Raw genomic sequence first — 20628 nt, 5'->3', positions numbered from 1 at the left:
TGAAATTTCCGATTATTTCCTAACGTTTCATTATTTTTATATTCGTTTAAATTTATAACCAATATTTAAATATGCGGTTTAAAATTGGATTTCAACTCAAAATACATAGATGCTTAAGAAATCCTGATATGTATTATTGGAATTATCAATCAAAATGTTTTAAAGAGAAAGTTTGCGCTTTTCTTTCTGAATTATATCAACTGATGTCGAAACTCGAAAGGGAATTAAAGAAATGGATGCGAAGCTTTATCTTAAAGCAGATCACCGCTAAAATCTGCTTTCGCATTGAATTTATTTAGTTTAAAGGCGCTTTTTTCCTAAGATCTGCGTGCATTTGGTATTAGTGTTTAATAAATATAAAGGCAAATAAAGCGAAACGCTCCGCTTTTTCCAATTTCAATTTAAGGTTAGAAACCTCAATATTTTCTCGACACAAAACTAAAATGTACAAAGCGATTGTTTCGATTTAAAATTATCAGTAAATATATTTCTGAGTACCAGAAGTGAGACTGAAGAACAGTTTATAAAAATGGTAATTTAAGATACATTCTTCATCGACAAGGCGTGGTCGATTTGTTGGGGACTCGAAGTTACCCTCATAAAATTCCTTCCTAATAAAATATTACTACTCTAAGGAGATGATCCGAAATAAATATTGTTTTGCGAAGAAATGATGAATCTGCTAGGCAGAAAATTTGCAAAAAATGCCCAATTCTCGCAGCAAGAATTATTTCCGAATTTTGCTACTCTGTTTTTTTTTGTCTGGATGAAAGCTGATCTTCCGAATATAAAATCTGGTTTTAACAAGACTCTAAGACATGTCCGTGAGCATCTGAAGTAAAAACTTCCACGCAAAGGGCCAAAGAGGACCCTTTATGACCTCCGACATATCCGGATTTAACACATATGAACTCCTGCTTATTCTGGAACAGCTACTTGAAACCCAAAGCTTTTAAGGCCAAACATCAAAACATTGAGGACCCATAAAAACTATTGTATAAAATATATATAAGCTAGTGTACGCTTGCAGATCAAAAGATATTAAAAATTCCACAAAAAATGCCTGAATATCCTAAATTAACTAAATGACAATATTCTAAACGGAACGGAAAAATAAATTTCAGGCAATAGCCGATGATATCAGATCTCCAAATTTAAACACGCTGTATACAATTTTCTTACTCAAAACAATCCGTAATTTTAATTTAATAGACAATGTCTGACAATATTGTCAGAAAACTCCATTTTTGATTTACCGAATTTATTAAAACTTAGAGTTTCGCTCTGTATAAATGTATAAAACTCTCCTCCTGTGTAAATGTATGAAACATTTTTATTTAACGAAACTGCTGATTTATGGGGAAACTGTGCGAGTCCCATTAGCAATCAAAATTGTGTTTAGCTTTTTCTATAAAATAGTATAGTGAGTCACAAAAAATTAACATTAGTGTATCCAGAAAAATAAATTAAATTATGTAATCGATTTCTGGATAGATTTATTAAATAAAGTTGTTGGAAAGGCAATAAGTGCTAGTTTATTGGATTATAGGCACGAATATCTACCACAGGCAGTTTCATTTTATGTTAAGCTTTTCCAAAGTATTTAGTGATGAAAATACCAGTTTTCAACGTTTTCAAGTTATTTTAAGAAGCAAAGCGCGTGGCTAAATTTTCATCCAAAAATACACAAAATTGTAAATTTACATATTTAATTTAATAAATTTACGAAAATACTACGAATCTATTACAATCTAATTTTTCCACTAGGCGAAAATAATTATCAACAGAAAGCCCAAAATTAAATTGATTGAAAACCGGCTCGTATAGCACGAAAACGTATTTGTTCAAATTCGGAAAAAAACACAGAATCCATATTAAATGAAACATTCTGGTTTCAAATTCAATAAGATTAAGTAGCGATTTCGCAGCCCCTTAATGCTTTCAGTTCACTAACCCGTCTGATGTTTGCAATTTTTTTTATTCAAAAACATAAAAATTATTTTTACATTCACGAGTGGTGTGTTTCGATGGAAAAAGGTGTGTATAATTAAACTAGAACATCGTATAAATGGCTGAAGTTGCGAATTTGCCAAATTATAAATTGCTTTAGTTCAAACAAAACGGGGTCAATGAAATTCAGTTCAATTAGATCGTCTGCCTGATGGTTGGCTTTGAAGCCATTGATTTAATCAATGAGGCCAACAATCGCTTTAAAGTCGATTTTTTAATTTGTTTTAAATGCTGATTCCTTTCATCGACTTAATCATGCCATAATAAAGGAGAATTTTATTTGAAAGATAATCTTTAAAGCCGTTTTTACTTCAGTTAATCCATCTTAACAGAGGTGCTCTGTATAAAGAAATCCTGTAGCAATTTCCAAGTTTATTTCACAAATCTGCGGCAACTTTAATTTTAGTACCCTCAAAGATTACTGGTCAGGTTTAGTTGCTTAACATCATCAAGACAATTTTATGATTTTTTTTCGAGGAACAACAGAAACTAGAAAACTCTTCAGATCTTCAATGTTTCAAAACAAAAAAAATTATAGGCATAAATACATAAATATTATATAAATATGTTGATACAATTTAAGCCGGTAAATTTAAAGGCAACAATATATAAATTAAACAGGTAGAAATTCGAAAAGCATGCTAAATCGGGCAATCAAATGGCCACCAACATTGCCAGACTTAAATCACTTGGACTTTTACTTTCGAAGAGGAATGAGCACTTTACATAGCTTACATTACACAGGCAAAGTGACGTCAATAGTTATTATCCCGGCCAATTAGCGCTATACATGTTTGTTATTAATTTGCTATTAATTAAATAATTTTTAAATTTAAAGAGCCAAATTTCGCAATTAATAAAATTTTGCTGGAGCATTTTAATACAAAAAATGAATGAGTTTCATGAATTTGTTGTAAAAATAAAAGAAATTATTGGGTTTTAATGTGAAGACCTCTGTGCTAACAAATTACAAGGTTAAAATTTCAAATCCAGTTAAATAAGTGGACGAGTTCAAATTCGAGGGTTCCTTTTAAGAGAGTTGGTAACAACATAAGAATTTCGATAAAGCATCGTTTTAGTTGGGATTTACGTTGTAATAAGCAAAGCAACCTCTGCGTTAAGGCAAAGAATATTCAACAAGAAGAAGAAGTTGGTGTGTACACACTGGATGAAAATCAATCAAACAGTATTACATTTACATCAAACTTGTTTGATTGATTGAAAGAATATTCAATCATTTTGCTGCGAGACAAAATTTGCTATGATTTATTAAGATAAGTTAAAAATGATCAAATATTCAATATCTTAAACTGTTCTTTCCTATCGTTGGTATTTTTATTAAACAAGAATACCTAAATATTGCATTAATCCTAGGAAATTTTTATATCGACAATGATGTAGATAAATGGGAATAATGTCAAACAAAATTATTTCAACAATAAACGTTCAATAAAGTAAAACTATAAATATTATTTACAAAAAATAAGCTTACAGAAAGACCATTCTATAACGAAGAGCAGTAGAAAAATTAAGTAACTGTTCCAAAGGTCCCCGATCTGTTTCTTCTATAAAAATTGAATTGTGAATAAGCAAACAAATAATTGTAAAAAAATATTTCTTATTGTCTTGCTTTCTGGTTATAAACATGCTGATCGCCGTATTTGGTACTAGTGTTTTATTTTACTTAATACACATGAAAATCATCTCACAAATAAAATAATTATTACCGAACCAAACAATTATTTTATAGAGAGGATTTAGTGCATTTGCATCAATCATTATTGCAGTTAGGTCAGAAATTTAATATTCTTAGCAGATACAATGTTAAACATATTTTGTTTTCCTATTAAATTAAAGCAAATTGAACAACAGTAATATAAAGACAGAAGACAGAGCTCTGAAACGTAGGAATAATCATATACAAAAAAAGGGAACAAATTTCGTTTCATCATTCCTGTGTTGCAAACCCGGTAAGATCTTTATTCAAGACTTGTTAAAGCTTGTAGTAATTTGTTAATAACGAAAACAAACGACTTTTCAAACCAAAACATACCTGAGATAAGTTTCAGTCATACCCCGACTAGTTGCAATCGAATAAAGTCCCGACCAAACACCGATTAATTTCAGTAATCCCCCTGGAACACGTCTTGAGCTCGACCTTTCCTGGACCAAGTTTTCCGAACTAAGTTTTGCGCGGCCGTTGCCTTGCGATTTTATCCTGCGTTGGAATAACGCCAACGCTCTTATCCTAGTTTTAAAAAAAGTGTTAACAGAAAGCGCGTGAGTTACAGGATTAGTTGAAAGATTTGCTAATATACGAAACCAGAATTAAACAGATGCAATAAGTTGGCGTTTAACTTGCGATAAATACATTCATTAAGGTCATTGGGGATTAGAATATTGGACCTGTTTTTCCTGATCTAAGTAACGAGGGTTTGTAATAACATACGAAAATTAATTGGAGTTTGCAAGCGTCGCTTGATACTTGTTCCAAAGAAAATTAATTCCATACACTTATAATGCACATACTAGTAGCTACTTCTAAAACTAGCCACTCAAAAAAAAAAAAAAATTCTTAAAATACAAGCGCAAATTAAACGTGGAATATAATGAGAAATTGAGTCGAATGATCAAAGGCAAGATGTGTTGATGTTACAAGTACATGAAAATATGTTCCAATAAAATGCATTTTCAATGCACTTGCAACGTCAACACACTTCATGACACTGGATGGTTTCTATTTATATCGCCATGTAATACTGAATGTTTAGCTAGCTAGTTGAAAGAAAGTTGATTCTTTTGCATTGAAGCCCTATTTACAAGAAAAGGTTTTGCAATTAGATTGACAACAAATTTACAGACAAATTGCTTCATTCAATTTTATTTTATAATTTAATAATAAACAGTTGGACAGAATGGAATTATTTACTTTCGAAAAATAATTTTTTTTTCGCTTTAGATATGTTCTTGGATTGAATTCCTTGCACCACCTTGATTAATCAACATAATTAGGCCACCTTATTTAAATAATCCTAACAAATTTGTTTTGTTATGCCACTCAAAAAACAATTTTTCGAATATTACATAAACAAAACGTGCAAAAGTTGCATTTTTTCTGGGTCATCAATGTTCAATCTAAGTCGAAATCGACTGACTGTAGTTAAACAGTTGGGTATTGATAGGCTAGAGATATGTGTTAGAAGTACAATAGTGCAAAATGGTAAGTACTGAAGGTGTTGCCATATGAAACCAATTAATCTTTTTTAAACTGCCGTTATTTTTCTCCAAGCTACAATAAATAATTTTTCAACCAATTTTTGATCAAATATTGCGAGGCTTTCATTGTTTTTCCATATAATAAACATAAATAACGTAACAAGGCGCAGAATAAGTATGCCCATATGTGGCAAGTAGATACGAATTAATGCCAAATAATCTGCAAAATGCTATTAAAAATATAAAAATCTAAGGCTTTTTCAATTGAAAATTGATTCATTGATATTTTCAGAAAATCTATCCACAATTTATCTTATGGAGCTACGTTGCCTTGCCAGCATTATGCATATTGCTGTCACCAACTCTTCTTCTGAGCCTAGCAAAGGCTCAGCAAGCCAGAGCCAGAGCGATGACAAATGCTGTGCAACTCAAATCGAGGGCAGCAGCTGCTCTAGCTAGAAACCAAGCACGAAATAACCAAAGAAGATTCGCTCCTGCTGGTAGATACGCGAATGGCTTTTCTCCAATGCCATTGCATAACAGGAATACGAGAGATTTAAAGGAGCCCAGGGTATTGTTGGTTCACTTGTTAAATTAATCCAAGGGTTTATATCAATTTTTCGATATAGATCGCCTCTGGAATTGATCGTGAAAGTGCTCAAAGAAAATCTCATTGGGATCAGCAAGAAGAGGCAATGGGCATGTTGCAAAATATGTGGAATATGAACGCATTAAATAATATGCAAAGTAATGCTCCCATAACAACCGCTAATGGGTAAGCACTTTTTTAGATTTTGAAACTCAAGTTCGTAGCGGCAATGAACTAAATCACTTCGTTTCTTGAACGACAAAGAATTAACAATTGAGTTATAATAACGATAATATTATTTTACACAACATAGGCCTGAAGTCTTAAATCCAGTTGGCGAAATGGTAGGCAGCGCTCGAACTTATCCTGGACCATTCTTTGGTAGAAATATTTATGATGAAACTCTTGGAGCAGAGAATCCCAGAGAAATGGAAGACTACGATCTACATGACGAGTGAGTAAAGCGTTTAGTGTGATTATCAGTGAGAATTTTTTTAAAACTTGCTCCATTCAGAAACAATAGCGCTGAACTTGAAGACGATTCATTTGCTATAATTAATGGCGAACGAACTCATCGCAGGAAAAAGAAGAAGCATGATTCCGATGAAGACTACTCATATAATTACTATAATGATTACTATCGAAACGTTAACCAAAATGGCGATCGGCAAATTGTCGAACAAGTTGGGTGAGTATTTGCTGGTATTAAAAAATGGTCGAAATGAAGAGAAATTTATGGACAAAAATGAAAGCAAATTATGAGAAAACCGAATTGGCTCTGAGAGATATTTTCGCGATTAGTACCTACTAAGATCTCGTTTCATTATCTCAAAATTAATGCAGATGCACCTGATTGAAAGAAAGATTCAAATTGAATTAACAATTTAGATAATTTGTAGGTATATTTAAAATACCGTAGTACCTAGAAAAATGTGGTTGCCCGTTGGTGACTAATTACTTAAATAAAGTAAAAATACTGCTAAGAAATTAATACTTTAAAAAGCTAACAAAGTCATTGACTTCATTTAGAAATTATTACGTTCTATTTTAGTGACCAATTGCCAGAATTACCTGCTGTGCAAATGAGTGAGCCAAGACATAACAAAAAGTATAAAAAAAATAAGAAGGATCACAATTATCAAACTTACTATCCTAATCATCTTTACTATGCTAATAATTACTATCCAAGCCAATATTATGGCCGAACTAATGAAAGAGGAGCTGCTGACACAATTGAACTTCAGGTACGTTAAAACTTTTATAAGTTGTGCAGCTTTAATGAGCAAAAGAAAACAAGTAAATTGACTCAAAAATCCAACATAGACGATCAACTTTGCGTTAATATAATAATAAAAATAACTGTGCCCGTCATTTTCACGAACTCCAAGTACGAGTTTTAAGGCGAAGAGTGTTATTACAGTTAAAAAGGGTATGTTTTGTATATCTAGAAAGTGATACCGGCTGAACAGACCCTGAGCAGGCCTACTAATCCACCATTTAATATTCCAATGCCACAACCGAAGTTACCTCAAAATCAAGAGAAGTTTGCACTATTAAGGTACCTAAAAGGCAATTGTTGACATCATTTATAATAATATTACTAGCAATATATAAATTTGCGGAAGTGAAAACTATTTATTGGATTGTAGGCAATATTCTCCAGAACATGCTGGTGATACCAGAAACAGAAACCAGATGCAGTTAGACCATTCACCTCTAAATATACCCGAGGTAACAAACATCTTTCCTTCACTAGAATGTGTCCTCATTGCTTGAAATACTTTAATTGTTTTGTAGAAAGGAACTCCAGATGTTCCACAGACCACTCACAAATTCCTATCAAATGGGTGAGTTTCTAATTAAGTCCACAAAAATTTTGAAACTTTACTTTACTTTTACTGTCTTGTTTAATTAACTGTTCGGTTTCCAGAGAGCCATATCCACACTTAAGCCTTCTACCAGCACCAGCAATTTTCAATCAACGGAAACAAGTAAGTCATTCATGAACATTTTTAAACACTGAAAAAACCTTTTTCATGTTTTTCCAGAAAAGTTTGAATGAACAAGTAACCGACCAAACCGGCGGTCCAGGCCTTCCACCACACAAATTCGAGAAAGTTGGGTAAATATTTAATTCCTGACCCAAACTAACTTCCAGCCAATTTCATATCTATTTAACTGAAGAAGCTAATAGTAAATTGTCCATAGCTGCGAACATGATGATGAAATATTCGGCCCGAAACCTGAATACGGACGTAATCATCAAGGCTACCAGGATGATTCAAATCTGAATTACCAAAGGGCAGTGGAAACAATGAACCAAAAAGTTTTGGAATCAACAATTCAATTAAATGATCATGGGCCAATAATCAACCCAAATCAACTGACGCGTGACGAACCGAGCTTTATTGCGGAGCAAATTAGACCGATGCCAGATCTTCCTCATTCTGAAGCTCAAGTAGACTACAAGGATTTAAACGAAAATTTCAATAGAGAACCTGCTGCATACCATCAAGAGGGAGTCGGCACCAATCAGCAAATTAGGTACTTCTTAATTATTTTTCCTGTTGCAATTTTCTTGGTGATATTTGATAACATCTGTGAAGCACAATACAATTTTTTAGTCTAAATCCAACAAGCCAAGGACCCGATGAGGCGTCAATGCGTGCTGCCGATCCTCATCATCACAAGCACTTTCCACATTCTCATGCATTCACTCACGTCCACTACAAATACGACAGCCCAGTGGTTCCACCTCCAGTTTACAACCCTAATCCGCCTTATTATTCTCCTCTTCCTCCTCACAATTTTGGACCTTCAAATGCCTTTTCGCAAGCCAATGCCCATTCGCAAAGCATTTCACAAGGATCTGTAATTCCTGTAACTGAATTTGGACACTCTGGAGCATTTAGTCATTCAGGAGCGCATGGGACCACTGCTATTAACTTCAATAAATTTGGACACACACCGAATGGAGGCTACGTTCCAGTAACAAATACTGGATTTGGTGGTGTGTCTTCTGGATCATCAGCAACTGCCCAATCTCAAGCCGGTACTCAATCATTTAGCAACGGATTTGCACAGTCACTAGCTCAAACTACCGCTCAAGCCACTGCTCAAGCAACTGCTCAAGCTTCTGCACAGGCTGCAGCGGGTGTAAATACAGGATCGCGCTTATTTGAGGTACTGTTCATGAACATGTTCATCATGTTCATCTAGTTAGTAATTTTTGGATTTCTCTTAAATTATAGAGCCCACTTCGTTCCAGTGATGCATTGAATCATTATGAAGAAGAAGCAAGAGCTGCATGGGACCGAGACCAATTAAATGCTGAAAGGCTAAGATTTTCAAGATCTTCAAACTCCGGTCCCGACGACCTGGACGGTCATAGCTTGCAGTTCAAAGAAACGACGGCAGTAAATGATGGTATCGGTCCGAACAAAGCCAATTTGTTTGAAACCTATCCATCTTCCGAAGAAAAAGATGAATCCATTGGTTCAAAACTGAACCAGGAAAATCCGGAAGAAACCTCTAACCCTTCTGGTACTATAAAAAACGCCAACATAAATGCAAACAACGATAAAAGCAGTGGATATATTACCAAGCATCTGGACAATATCGCATCGCTTACAACTCAAAACCGTTCCGACACAACTGGAGACGATTTAAATTCATCTAAAAAATGGACTAAAATGTTGCATACCGCAAGTAAATTCGATCAAAAAAAGAGGGAAAACGAAACTACTGGATCAGATTCAAAGTATAATGCGTTGAATATTCAATCAGGGAAACTCACTAAGCAACCACAGCTGGAACCAGATCCGGAGGTATTCTTGCAAACGGAAAATGATTTAATTAGTACTGAAGGACCTTTAACAACTGCGGTTAGTTCAGATCTTTTCAAAGTGGATGGACAAGCCGAAAAAAATGAAACTGACTTGGTGGATAGCCAAGAAAATGGTAGTGAAGCAACAGAAGCAAGCGAACATATTGACGATGATCGTAATTGCACTACTACGGAATTACCTTCAGGATTAGAGACAAACGTATTTACAGACCATCAGCCTGAAAAAGATAAGGAGCAAAATGTCGAAGGAGAAGAAAGTGGTCGTTTTCTCGGCGCCCATCTAAGCCACAAACTAGAGTCTGAATCAGCAGAAGAAGTTGATACAGCAGAAAATTTTGAGAATCATTCAACTACAGATAAAGCCAAAGAATCATTTACTGAGAACATACTGGGCGCTGCAAGGAGCAGCGAAACAAACGATAGATCCAGCGAAGAAAGTGATGAAAGTCACACGAATTATAATTCAAAACCCATTTTGCCGGAACCATCCACGTCCACTGGATTACCACCACCCTTAAGAAAGGAAGATAAAGAAAATCAAACTGTAAGTATTTTTGTACATCAGCTTAATATGGGTTGTATGCTGGTTTAACTTGAGTTATTATTTCAACAAGTAATACAAATAAAATAAGAAGATTTAGCGGAGGTTTTAAAAAATTCTGTAACTGTCTATCTACGTCGAGGAAAGTTCTAGAATTGTATTTATGTGTTATACAATTTTTCTATTGAGAATTCTGATGCCATTCATTTGCGATTAGTATTTATTAAACAGTTTCTATCAGGATAAATTGTGTTTGCTACGCTACTTAGAAATAGCAAGTAAAAGACAAAAGCTTTTTAAATTAAAATTTAAAAATTAAAATTAAAATATTAAACCAAGACATTGAAATTAATTAAAAATAAAAATAAAACTCATTTACAAGAAAAAGGGGAAAACACTGAGCTAAATATTTTGCTCAATCTTAAGCGGCCTTATTATGAATTACTAGCCAATTAACCAGAAATTTAAAAAACTCTCAAAAGCCACTCAATACTTTGTTACTACTGTTCATAAATATCATAGTAGCATCGATAAAAATAAAACCCAAGTTTTTAAAACATTTTAATAAAAAACAAGATGTGGTCGTAGGTTATATGAATTAAAATATAATTTTTTCGAATCTTAAAATGCAAAATTCAAGAATTTGGGAAGCATCATCAGCAAAATTGGCTCTCTTGCAAGAACTTTCATATTCAACTTGTTTTTCAAGAATTACTATTGAAGCGACTGAATATTTTATAAAAATGAGATTAAACACCAAATACAGTGAGCCTGGTTTCAGTTGTCACCACTCGATGAAATAGAAGAAATCCAATTCAGTATACCCGACACAACTATAGAACCAACAGATGAGCCAACAACTGATAAGCCATGGACAAATACCGGACTAAAAGCGGAGGCCACAAGTCGATCCGATCCTGGAATAATAAATGATTTCCTTGAAACTGAAGTAAAACCAGACTTTTCGTAGTTTTCAGAACCTTAATAATGTTTTTTTTTCAGAATTCCAACCCACCAGTGCTCAAAACTCATTCAAGCGTACCTACCCTGAACGACCCGATCGATGTCAATCCGTTCGAAAGTATTGAAGCTGAAATGGAGACTCTGACTGATGCAGAGAAAGATTTGTTTATCAAACAAGAGGTGAAGTTAATATCCGAAATTATTGCTGAAACAATGAAGAACAAAACCAATTGGGCTAACAAGGGCCATTCTACCAATCCGGGTAAGTTAACTGTTTTATGGTTGTTCTGTTTCTCATGTTGTTGATCTAAGGTTTAGCCGCACTCGACAAAACTAGTGCAGAAGAGCATGTTTCTTCGCCGAATCTGTTCCAATCTTTTGGTGAAAAATCATCCAGTTTTGAACGATTTCGCCCGGAATATAACAGGCATGCCAGATCAACGTCAGAGGCTAATGAAGCCTTTGATGTTATTGTAGGAGCTCAGAAGGAGAAGCTGGACAGCATCGAAAAAGACGCTACTGGCGATGATGACTTATTAATGATAAGTAAGGAATCGCATAAGTTAAACTAATATTAAAACTTACTGACTTACTTAACTGACAAAAATAATATTCGGCGGGTTGGTAGTAGTTAACAGCAAAGAAACGTGGACTGTGACTTTACAGGACTCAACATAATCAATCGTATTTATATTAGTATAAGTTTTGTATATGAGAGCAAATATATGAAAATAATTAAATGTGAAATGTTTTCGAGCCGTTTATGCGCTGTCTATATAACTGTTGGAAATTGCATTGATGTGAACTGAACGCGTTGAATTCATCTGTTGAAAGACTTTTCAAGATATTTTTTGCCAATAGCATTTTACGAGACCCAAACCACTTATTTCACAATGAAAAATGATAGTGAATTAAGTCAATTAATTAAAAATGTATCAATGATTTAATGAAAGTATTCGGTGAAAACGCGATCTGGAGCCTAACAGCCTAACACTTTTGTTGGCATCTAAGTGTAGGTAAACAAGCTTAAAGGTAACGTCGTAAAGAAGTTTTAAATACCCTTAATTATAAGGTAAGTTGGTACTGCTGAGCACGCCAAACTTATACCTTATCGTATTGTAATTTTAGGTTTCATTGGAAATGGTATCATTGAGGACTTAGAGAATAGAAGAAGCGAAGCTGATCACGATTTTACCACACCCAGAAGCGCAAAAATGTCCATCTGGAAAAGATCCAAAAGGGCCCTTGCAGGTATGGAGTTTAACCATCCATTCACAGAATTAATCAATGATCCAAGCAAAAAAATCGATATTTCAAAAACGATGGACAACGTGGGAGCCATTGTTAAGCAGAGTTTCGAAAGCCCAGAGTAAGTTCACAAAAACCAATATTTGAGAAAATTAGTTTTTAATGAACGGGTTTACTAAATTATGAAATGGAAATTTGTTACCAATAATTTTTTTAAACTGTGAAATTTTATAGTAAAAACCCGATGACAAAAAAATCTATAACGCATACTCGAAAGCCGCGCGGAAGTTTTTCTAAAACAACGCTCTTGCTCCAGAAAAGCTGAATGTAAGATGGACCATTTTAATATGCATCCAACAATTACTCTGTTTTTCGATTTAAAAACTTGCATAATAAAGGAAATACTATCGAATAAAATATCAACTCCTAGAATAAAATTGATGTACTTTGAAATTCCGTTTACTGGAATTTCGAAAATTTGAAGCTCACGTGGTCACAAATTCACAAAAAAACAGAAGATGAAAAATAAATAAAATCCAAAATGATTTACACTTAACGATGCCAAAAAAAATTACAGTGGGCAGAGAAGTAACAAAGCATCATAATAATTCTTTTAGTAAGGCACAATTTATTTCGAAAAAGTTGCTATATAAAATAACCGAATTTCTTATGTTTTCAAAATACACAAAGAAAAACACACAAAGTAAAGGAATGGAAGGAAAATCCTGAAGGAATGCATGCATAATTTTGTAACATAATACAAAAGTTGATTAAGAATGAAGTAACAAAAAAGCATCAGTAAATACAGACAATGAAATAATTCATAATGAAAAAAGTAAATATCTATGACAGTTTTTCTAACTTTAGCGCAATAAGATACGACAATGTAAATTTGTACGTGATAATTACAGTTTCTAAGGTTTTACTATTAAACTAGGAATGATCTTTTTTTCTATTGTTACACATTTTTACTTATATATACCGATGTTAACTAACCGTTAGAACTTAATCATGCAAAAATAACTTTACGAAACGTAGACAGTTAAAATAACAAAATAAATTTCAGAATAAAAGAGTTCAAAGTAAACTAGAAATTAATTGAAAGTGTTTCACTTCCAGAGCTCCACTGTATCATGTGAGAAATATGCTGGGCAACACAAAAAACTCCATACTGTCTGCAGCAAAAATTCCCCCAAACAATATTCTGGTGCCCTCCAATTACGAAATAACACCTCTAGCTAAAGATAATGACGATAATCAACGACTTGGAGATATCAATCAGAAAATGTTGTATTCACGAAGCGGAATAAGCGATGTGGGAAGAGAAGCAGAGAAATTACCAAGCGATGACTCTTTTGGCATCCTGGGCACTTTTCAGAAGATCGGTGGTATTGTAAAGGAGAGTGTCGATAACGGGAAGAAAGTGGCGTTGCACGCAAATGATGCTGCAACTGATGCAAAGTAAGGCGTGGTGTTTGATTTATTGAAGCATTTGAAGAAGAGGGAAAATAACTTATTTTAGAAATGCTGTTTATGCGGCAAAGAATTCGGTGCCTCGGATTATTCTACCCGGCCAAAGCCCCTTGATAGTCTCGAGAACGTCTTTGGCTGATTCAATCCCGATCGTTAATAAACCAGTACTTCTAGCTCCGCGACTTCTAGATGTGCATGAAGATTCCCTTCCAACAGAAGAACAACTGCCAAAAGATTTTGTTGGAATGGGAGATATATTGGGTAGGCAGTAATCAATGAGGTTTGCAGAAAGTTTAATATAAATAATCCTTAATAATTTCAGATGCTGTTGGCTTGAGTAAACCGGAGCAACAGGAAATAGAATTACAGCAAATTCCGCTAAAACCGACAGTTGCTAGAAAGCTGAACCAATGGAGTCTATCAAGTCCTAGAGTTGGAGCAACCAATGTTTTGGTATGTGAAAATTTCCTCAAAACCAGAAGCTTCAGACGCTACAAACAGTATTTTATAGGAAATGGAAGAAGATAGTGAGGAAAATGCCATACAACATTTAAACTCGTTACGTGAAGCTGAGGATTCAGTCGGAGCCAAAACTTTTAAAGAATTCTTCAGCAGGATGAGGGAGGAAATGAAAGAAATAGTATCAAGCCGACAAGAAATGAGGAAAAATAGAAGAAAGCAAAAGGAAAAAAACAAGTTGAAAAAAAAATTTACAACCAAAAAACCACCCACTATTAAAGGTACGTAGAATCCTAATTTGTTAAACTTCACTTGTATATAGAATTTTCGATATGGATCTCAAGGCAACGTCGTTGTGACGACGTTGATTATTTCATCACACTTATCAAAACAATGCGAAAAGTTCATATAAACTTGTGTTTTTTAATGTAGCTTATAGATTTAAAAAAGTCCGCCAATTCTTCAACAATTGACTAAGTAAAAAAGCGCTTTTGTTCCATCGGTCTCAAAATCTTTTACAACTCCATTCATGCTCTGCTCCGCTATCACTAGTTTATAACATCTAATTTTATACTTTAGCACAACAATGCTCCTGAATAGAATTTGAAATAAAAATTGGTCGGTTGCAGGAAAAAGTAACCATTATAGATTTTCAATTCTGGTCCAAAACAAGCAAAAACTCAAAAGTTTCTATTTTTATATTTAGAAAATTATTTTTCCAATGACACGTTAACAGCATAGCCATACTGTTAAATGGCAATTTAACAAATGACAAAAGCAAAAAATCGCCAAAAAATCCCATAAGTCGGTTAGTGTCCTCAACTTTTTTATCGGTTTTCAGATTCAGACCGGCTAAACAAATTGGCGGAAGTGACAAAAAACCGAGAGTTGAAAAAGATCCAAGAACAGAAACGAAGTGAGGGACAAAGAAAAAATCAAAAGCAAAAAAGGATGGAAAACCATACCAAAATTGAAGAGAGTGATATAATTAAAGAACAAAAAACAAAGACACAAAATGATAATCTGGAACAAATTGAAGAACCGGAATTAACAGAAGAAGAAAAGAGAAAGCAAGAACAGAAATTAGCAGAAGCATGGCAAAAAATTCAAGAATGGATGGAGACGAAGCAAGAAAATGCTGAAACTCACAATGATAAATTTGACTATAAAACTGAAGCAAAAACTCAGGCTACTACTTTACCACCAGAAATAATGAAAATATTTACTGATAACAAACCAGTTGTCCCTGAAGCAAAACATATTGAGAACTTAAAATCGAACACAAAGTCTTCTGTTGAAATGAACCAAAATTCGAGCATAAAAACCATCAAAGCTCAGCAGAATTTTCCCAATGTGAATGCAGCACAGCCTGGGAACATTGAGCTAATAAAATCCGAAGCTTTAATGAAAAATACTGATAATGAAACCGTTGGTTTATTTCTTCAGCCACAGCTAATGAAACCGTTTATGGGCGAACCGTCCAAAAATATGTTTCAATCATTTATGAGAGAAAATGGTGATCCTATTTCGACCGAGCAACGTGGAAACTTATTCAGTGACAACCATTTAGAGAAGAAGTCCCGATTTGGCCAGAATGAAGGTACCTAATTTCTATTCATTACGAAGAAACAGTTTGTTGCGGTTTTAGGTTTATAGTTTTATTGTTTGATATTTATGTGACAAGTTTGAATATTTTTTTACAGATTATGGCTCAAATATGAACCAGCACATTCAGCCACTGGATGTTATAGTTCGTAAAGAAGATTCAGACCTTGCGGTTGGAGCAATAAACTCTTTGGAGTTAGAAAATTTGCGTACAAGCGATTATAAAGAAAATACAGGTAAAAACATGTCCAAAATATAATTAATATTCGGTATGTCTTTGTTACATTACTCTTTTAAGCCAGTATTCTCAGTTATACATATTATATACTTATGACCACAGCAGCAAAAATCAGACCCAGATCTACTAATTGTCTATGAATGTTCTTATTCCATTTTAAGCCAGTTGGATATTTCAGGTGAAAGTAAAGAAGTGAAACAAGATACACTGGATTCCTATACTGAAGCATCCTCATTGGATTCTTCGGAACGTAAAAGCATGATAATTAATGACAGATTTCAAATACCGTTCTTAGGGGCTTTAGATGACGATAAAGTTCATGAAGTTTTGGATCGATATAATACACGTCCTATGAAACTTGAGCATTTAGATAGTAAGAAATATTTGTATGCGCCTGTGAAGAGCTTTATGTTCTCGGAAGAGGAAGATTACAATGGATATATTTGAATAAACATATTTTTAAATCCACAATATGTCAAGTTTTATTTTTAATTTAAACTAGGTAAGCTTAATTTTTATGCTCATATGGAAATTGACTAAAATACCACAATATCCATATACTGGAAGATTTTAGCTTCATCCCCTGGGCACTGAAAACAATAAAATAATAAAAATACGTTTGATTCCTCGTGTATATGTATAAACCTACCTATATTTTAGAAGTTCAATAAGCAGTTTACTCTAAAACACGCGTAAAACACACACATTAAATTAAAAACGTCCGTATTTCCATTGACTATCGGCCCGAATGACTCATTTTTTAGATATTGGGCGAAGTGCATTCTCTATTAAACCTACATGTATCAATGTATACGCTCCTTTTTTAAATATGAGACTATGGACACTAAGAAGTCTTCAATCTCGCAAGTTTTGCTGTATTTTCAGCCTGTTTCATTGTGGGCATGTCAATCATGTTGCCTTTATATGTGAAAGCACCCTACAATAGAATATTACTCATGTTCAACTTAAAAATAGCTTTTATAAACTTTTCTCTGCAAGTTATTGTCAGGCAATAAACATAAGCGGATGTGAGAATAAAAGCGCCTATAGTTTCGTATTCTTGTTCCTTTTACCACTTGCAGTAAACGCAATAGATGATTAGGGCATACGTAATTTGAAATTAAAAACAAATAGAAGATCTGAAGATGCACAACTTATCAATTTGTAATAAGTGAACTATGTATATATATATCCATTCTGATACATATATTTAAATTTTGAGGATATGTTAAGAGTCCAATAAAATCGTTATTTAATTATTACAAAATTGATCTAAATATAGTACTTTCAGTCAATTAAAAAAAAAATTCTGCTAAGAATATCTATTTTTATTTCAAAAATTTCAGTTATATTTAAAAGGGAACCTTATAAATAGCAGCTAGTTTAGAAGCAAATCGCTCTTATCCTGCTCTTGCAAAGTCGATTTGAGCATTTGAGATTGTTCCTTTTAGACGATGATATCAGAAGTTTCTAAAACGGCAATATTTTCTTGTTTTTATAATTATAATTTTTTTATTAACTTATTAAAGGACCTGCGTTAAATAACATTTTTTATAATTGAGTTGATTTTTACTACTGACAAGTAAAGAACGTTTAAACATAATCTGGGCCTTGAAGAAGACCCCAGTAAAGGTCGAAACGTCGACCAATAATTAAGTAGTGACGTTTTCATCATTGTCCCACACCTGCTACCTTCAACGTAATTTTCCAATTGGGATGCAAAAAAGTGAAACAAAATTGTTACTTAAATTATGAGTTAACAAAATTAAGTGGCCTTTTTTTTTAGTTGTTGGGTCAAAGTGGGAAAATATAAAAAAGGTTGATGACCCTTTTTTTAGATGTAAAAATTCCAGTTTCGGGTCTCGTAAAGCTTTAATCCACTTAATAAATGAATTAAAACTCATCGGTTAATGAGTTAGAACTCATCAATTTACTATGAAAGTTGTTTAGTACGAAAATTACCTTTCCTTGCTTCTGGTGCTCCTCAAAAGACTTCAGTAGTCCAAGCGCCCATTCAATTTGACTAGGAGAAGGAAGAAACGCGTCTTGTACAACTGAGACTTGACCTGGATGAATGACTTGTTTTCCTGTGTATCCCATTCTCATTCCTTGTTGGCATTGCATTTTTAATCCTTCCAAATCTGGAGCAAATAATCAATATCCACTGATATTAAAAATTCGAATCGTTCATACCTTTATACTTAATGTAAACCATGTCTATGGCCTGCAAGTGGAAGGCTTTAGCTACTAAGACCAACTTTTGCCTGGCATATAAAACTTCATTTGCATCCTCAGTTCTAGTGATTCCTATTGAATAAAAAGAGTTTTAAAATGTAGTTTTACGAAGAATTCTAGAAGAAGTCTTGCCTATGTTTGCACAAAAATCGTCGCTTCCAAATACCAAACAGACTGGCCTAAAATTTCCAGTTTTTGAGAGGGATTCAGTAGTTTTACAAATATCTACAAGATTAATAAATGCCTTGGCCGACTCAATGTAAATGATCAGATTTAGTATTTGGTTCGTTGCTATGTACTTGCCCAGCTCATCTGAAAACTACACAAAGCCACGTCAATGTATAAATTTACAATGAATAAAAATCAGCAAGATGGTTTCAACCTACAAGTCTAACTGTTTCGTCTGTTTCAATTTTTGGTACTAAAATAGTATCTGGCAGAAATTTCGCGGTAAGGCAGGCCTTCAAATCTTCTTGCCAATAAGGCGTTTCCAAACTGTTAATTCGAACGCCAAGATCGTAATCTCGAGAAAGTGTTGGTTTGCCTTTATCTAAGAAAGACCTGATTGTTTCACGAGCATTTTCCTAAAATCCAAATTAAAGACACTATTTAGCCACTTTATGTTTAGAAATATTTTCCACTTTTTAACTGGAACTACCACATTTTAGCTCACTCGAACTTTAACATATTTAAAGTTTAAAGAACGAGAAAGCACGGTAAGTCCAAGTTTAAAGCAGCTTTTCTGCTTACTTTCCTATTAATGGCAACACCATCTTCGCAATCCAAAGCAATGCAATCAGCATCTAACGTAAACGATTTGGATATTTTTTTGGGATCGTCTCCTGGTACGTATAGCAGTGCCCTCCTAGGGATGTTATAATTTCTGCCTGAAATCTTAAGAAAAAATACCAACCAGCACCGAAAATGATTTGAAAAAAGTCACCATCAATTGAAGGTACATTTTTCTACTACTCGCGCCTCTAACATTTGTATTAAGTAATTGAAAATTGTTACGTCCTATTGAACGCTTATGTTTTCATAGCGTGTAGATTGTAATCCTTCATTTTTAATACCATTTTTGTCCCCTTTTATAAATGTCCAATGTTGTTAAATGTCGATTTTTACTTACTTATTAAATAACAACAATTTAATTAAATTTGTTTTTATAATGGAATGATATTCTTCATTTATTCAAGAAGCTTAAATATTATTCCACCTAAATTATTTACTTTATATTCTATTAATTACTATTTACATACATTTAGCAAGATAACATATGCGTTTTTTAAAGAAAAGTTTGGTTTAATCGCTAAATGATCACATCTTCTAAATAAATGTAAAAAAATAGATTAAATTACAAATTACACTTCAAAGTTATCACGAAGGATGCAAGGAATTGAAGTTAAATTATTTAATTTTAAAACAGCAGAACACGTAAGTGATTTTTTGTCAAAATTATTGATAATGTGGATCTGCAAGTTTTCCTAGGAAATTATTACACCAATTGAAAACGAACAATCTGTTTTCACAAGTTTAAAAAACTAGCATTGATAGTCAGCCAAAGAACGGTATAATTTATTTCTAAAAATACAGGTTTACTTTAAATCCAAGAATGAACTAAAAATTATAATATATCAAATTTATAAAACATTAATATAAATAATTAATTGAAAATATTAATTAATTTATTTAAAGTCGGGAATGAGAAGGGAGGCAATTTGGCAACATACTGCGACCATTGTGTGATCAGAATATTTATTTATTCCCAGTTTAAAAACAATGAGAAACTTCCAAGAGGAAACAGTCCTACAAAGTGGTTGTATGTGTAACTTTAAAGTAATCAGTTGTATTAACACAGTGGGCTAAATAAGTGAATAATATAAAATCCGAACACTGAATTCTACTGATATATAAAGCTAACCTTTTTCTAACAAACATTCTATAAATAATTATAAATAACAAATTTAAGATTTACCTTAGCTAGCGAAACTATCTGCTGAAAGAGCCTTTGTCGAATTATAGAATTCATCTAGAAAATATGAGTAAATAAAGTGATTGTATGATAATAATGAGGTTTTGATTTTGTTATTGTAGATTCTGACAACTTACAGATAAGCAGTGACTTTAGAAAAGAACAAACCAACTTTGCTTTTTCAAAAATTCAGAATAATTGGAATATATTTTCTACTTAAGTTTGTCTTCTG

The 20628-nt window shown here is 33.3% G+C and overlaps 3 protein-coding genes across 5 annotated transcripts in view; 1 reads left to right on the top strand and 2 right to left on the bottom strand.

Moving 5' to 3' along the window:
• Positions 1 to 4181, bottom strand: part of LOC109537802 — a 67581-nt gene extending 63400 nt beyond the window's left edge. Inside the window, exon 1 of the mRNA XM_019904692.2 lies at positions 4064 to 4181. Within this exon, the coding sequence (XP_019760251.2) occupies positions 4064 to 4083 (20 nt within the window). The 5' untranslated portion in view covers positions 4084 to 4181. The remainder of the gene's footprint in view (positions 1 to 4063) is intronic.
• A 957-nt stretch (positions 4182 to 5138) lies between these two features.
• Positions 5139 to 16660, top strand: LOC109537803. The gene is made up of 25 exons (XM_019904696.2): positions 5139 to 5230; positions 5519 to 5797; positions 5856 to 6001; positions 6129 to 6269; positions 6330 to 6503; positions 6867 to 7059; positions 7264 to 7373; positions 7465 to 7546; positions 7613 to 7662; positions 7746 to 7806; positions 7864 to 7937; positions 8024 to 8359; positions 8440 to 8998; positions 9067 to 10206; positions 10985 to 11152; positions 11206 to 11428; positions 11479 to 11712; positions 12295 to 12535; positions 13534 to 13875; positions 13937 to 14148; positions 14210 to 14340; positions 14399 to 14627; positions 15188 to 15946; positions 16050 to 16187; positions 16368 to 16660. Exons 1-25 carry the CDS (start codon positions 5228 to 5230, stop codon positions 16634 to 16636), a joined length of 6294 nt encoding a protein of 2097 aa, XP_019760255.2. The 5' UTR covers positions 5139 to 5227; the 3' UTR covers positions 16637 to 16660.
• Positions 16646 to 20623, bottom strand: LOC109537808 (citramalyl-CoA lyase, mitochondrial). Of its 3 annotated transcripts, XR_002171972.2 has the most exons (9): positions 20534 to 20623; positions 20400 to 20453; positions 19175 to 19318; positions 18811 to 19008; positions 18557 to 18743; positions 18383 to 18496; positions 18152 to 18330; positions 16839 to 17126; positions 16646 to 16779 (listed from the first exon to the last, which is right to left on the bottom strand). XR_002171972.2 is itself a non-coding variant. In XM_019904702.2 (7 exons), exons 1-7 carry the CDS (start codon positions 20451 to 20453, stop codon positions 17034 to 17036), a joined length of 969 nt encoding a protein of 322 aa, XP_019760261.2. In that variant the 5' UTR covers positions 20454 to 20489; the 3' UTR covers positions 16827 to 17033. The 3 variants fall into 3 exon arrangements, 1 of the variants encoding a protein (XP_019760261.2); XR_002171971.2 differs by lacking the exon at positions 20534 to 20623 and having other exon boundaries at positions 20400 to 20489; XM_019904702.2 differs by lacking the exons at positions 16646 to 16779; positions 20534 to 20623 and having other exon boundaries at positions 16827 to 17126; positions 20400 to 20489.
• Between the last annotated feature and the right edge of the window lie 5 nt (positions 20624 to 20628).

Source organism: Dendroctonus ponderosae, unplaced genomic scaffold (genome assembly GCF_020466585.1).
Source record: "Dendroctonus ponderosae isolate FM_Combo_2020 unplaced genomic scaffold, Dpon_F_20191213v2 Dpon_F_20191213_2, whole genome shotgun sequence".
Classification (NCBI taxonomy): Eukaryota; Metazoa; Arthropoda; class Insecta; order Coleoptera; family Curculionidae; genus Dendroctonus; species Dendroctonus ponderosae.
Note: the sequence above shows the minus strand (reverse complement) of the source record. Positions and strands in the feature narration are given on the sequence as shown.

Bases quoted from the DNA above. Each gene is read 5' to 3' on its own strand.
- LOC109537803 (XM_019904696.2), top strand. The intron at 5,798-5,855 runs GTATTGTTGGTT...TTTTCGATATAG, and splicing joins GAGATTTAAAGGAGCCCAGG to ATCGCCTCTGGAATTGATCG. The intron at 7,663-7,745 runs GTGAGTTTCTAA...TTCGGTTTCCAG, and splicing joins CACAAATTCCTATCAAATGG to AGAGCCATATCCACACTTAA.
- LOC109537808 (XM_019904702.2), bottom strand. From the start codon at position 20,453: ATGAATTCTATAATTCGACAAAGGCTCTTTCAGCAGATAGTTTCGCTA. The intron at 19,319-20,399 runs GTAAATCTTAAA...TTTTTTCTTAAG, and splicing joins AGATAGTTTCGCTAGCTAAG to ATTTCAGGCAGAAATTATAA. The intron at 18,744-18,810 runs GTAGGTTGAAAC...GGCTTTGTGTAG, and splicing joins CAGACGAAACAGTTAGACTT to TTTTCAGATGAGCTGGGCAA.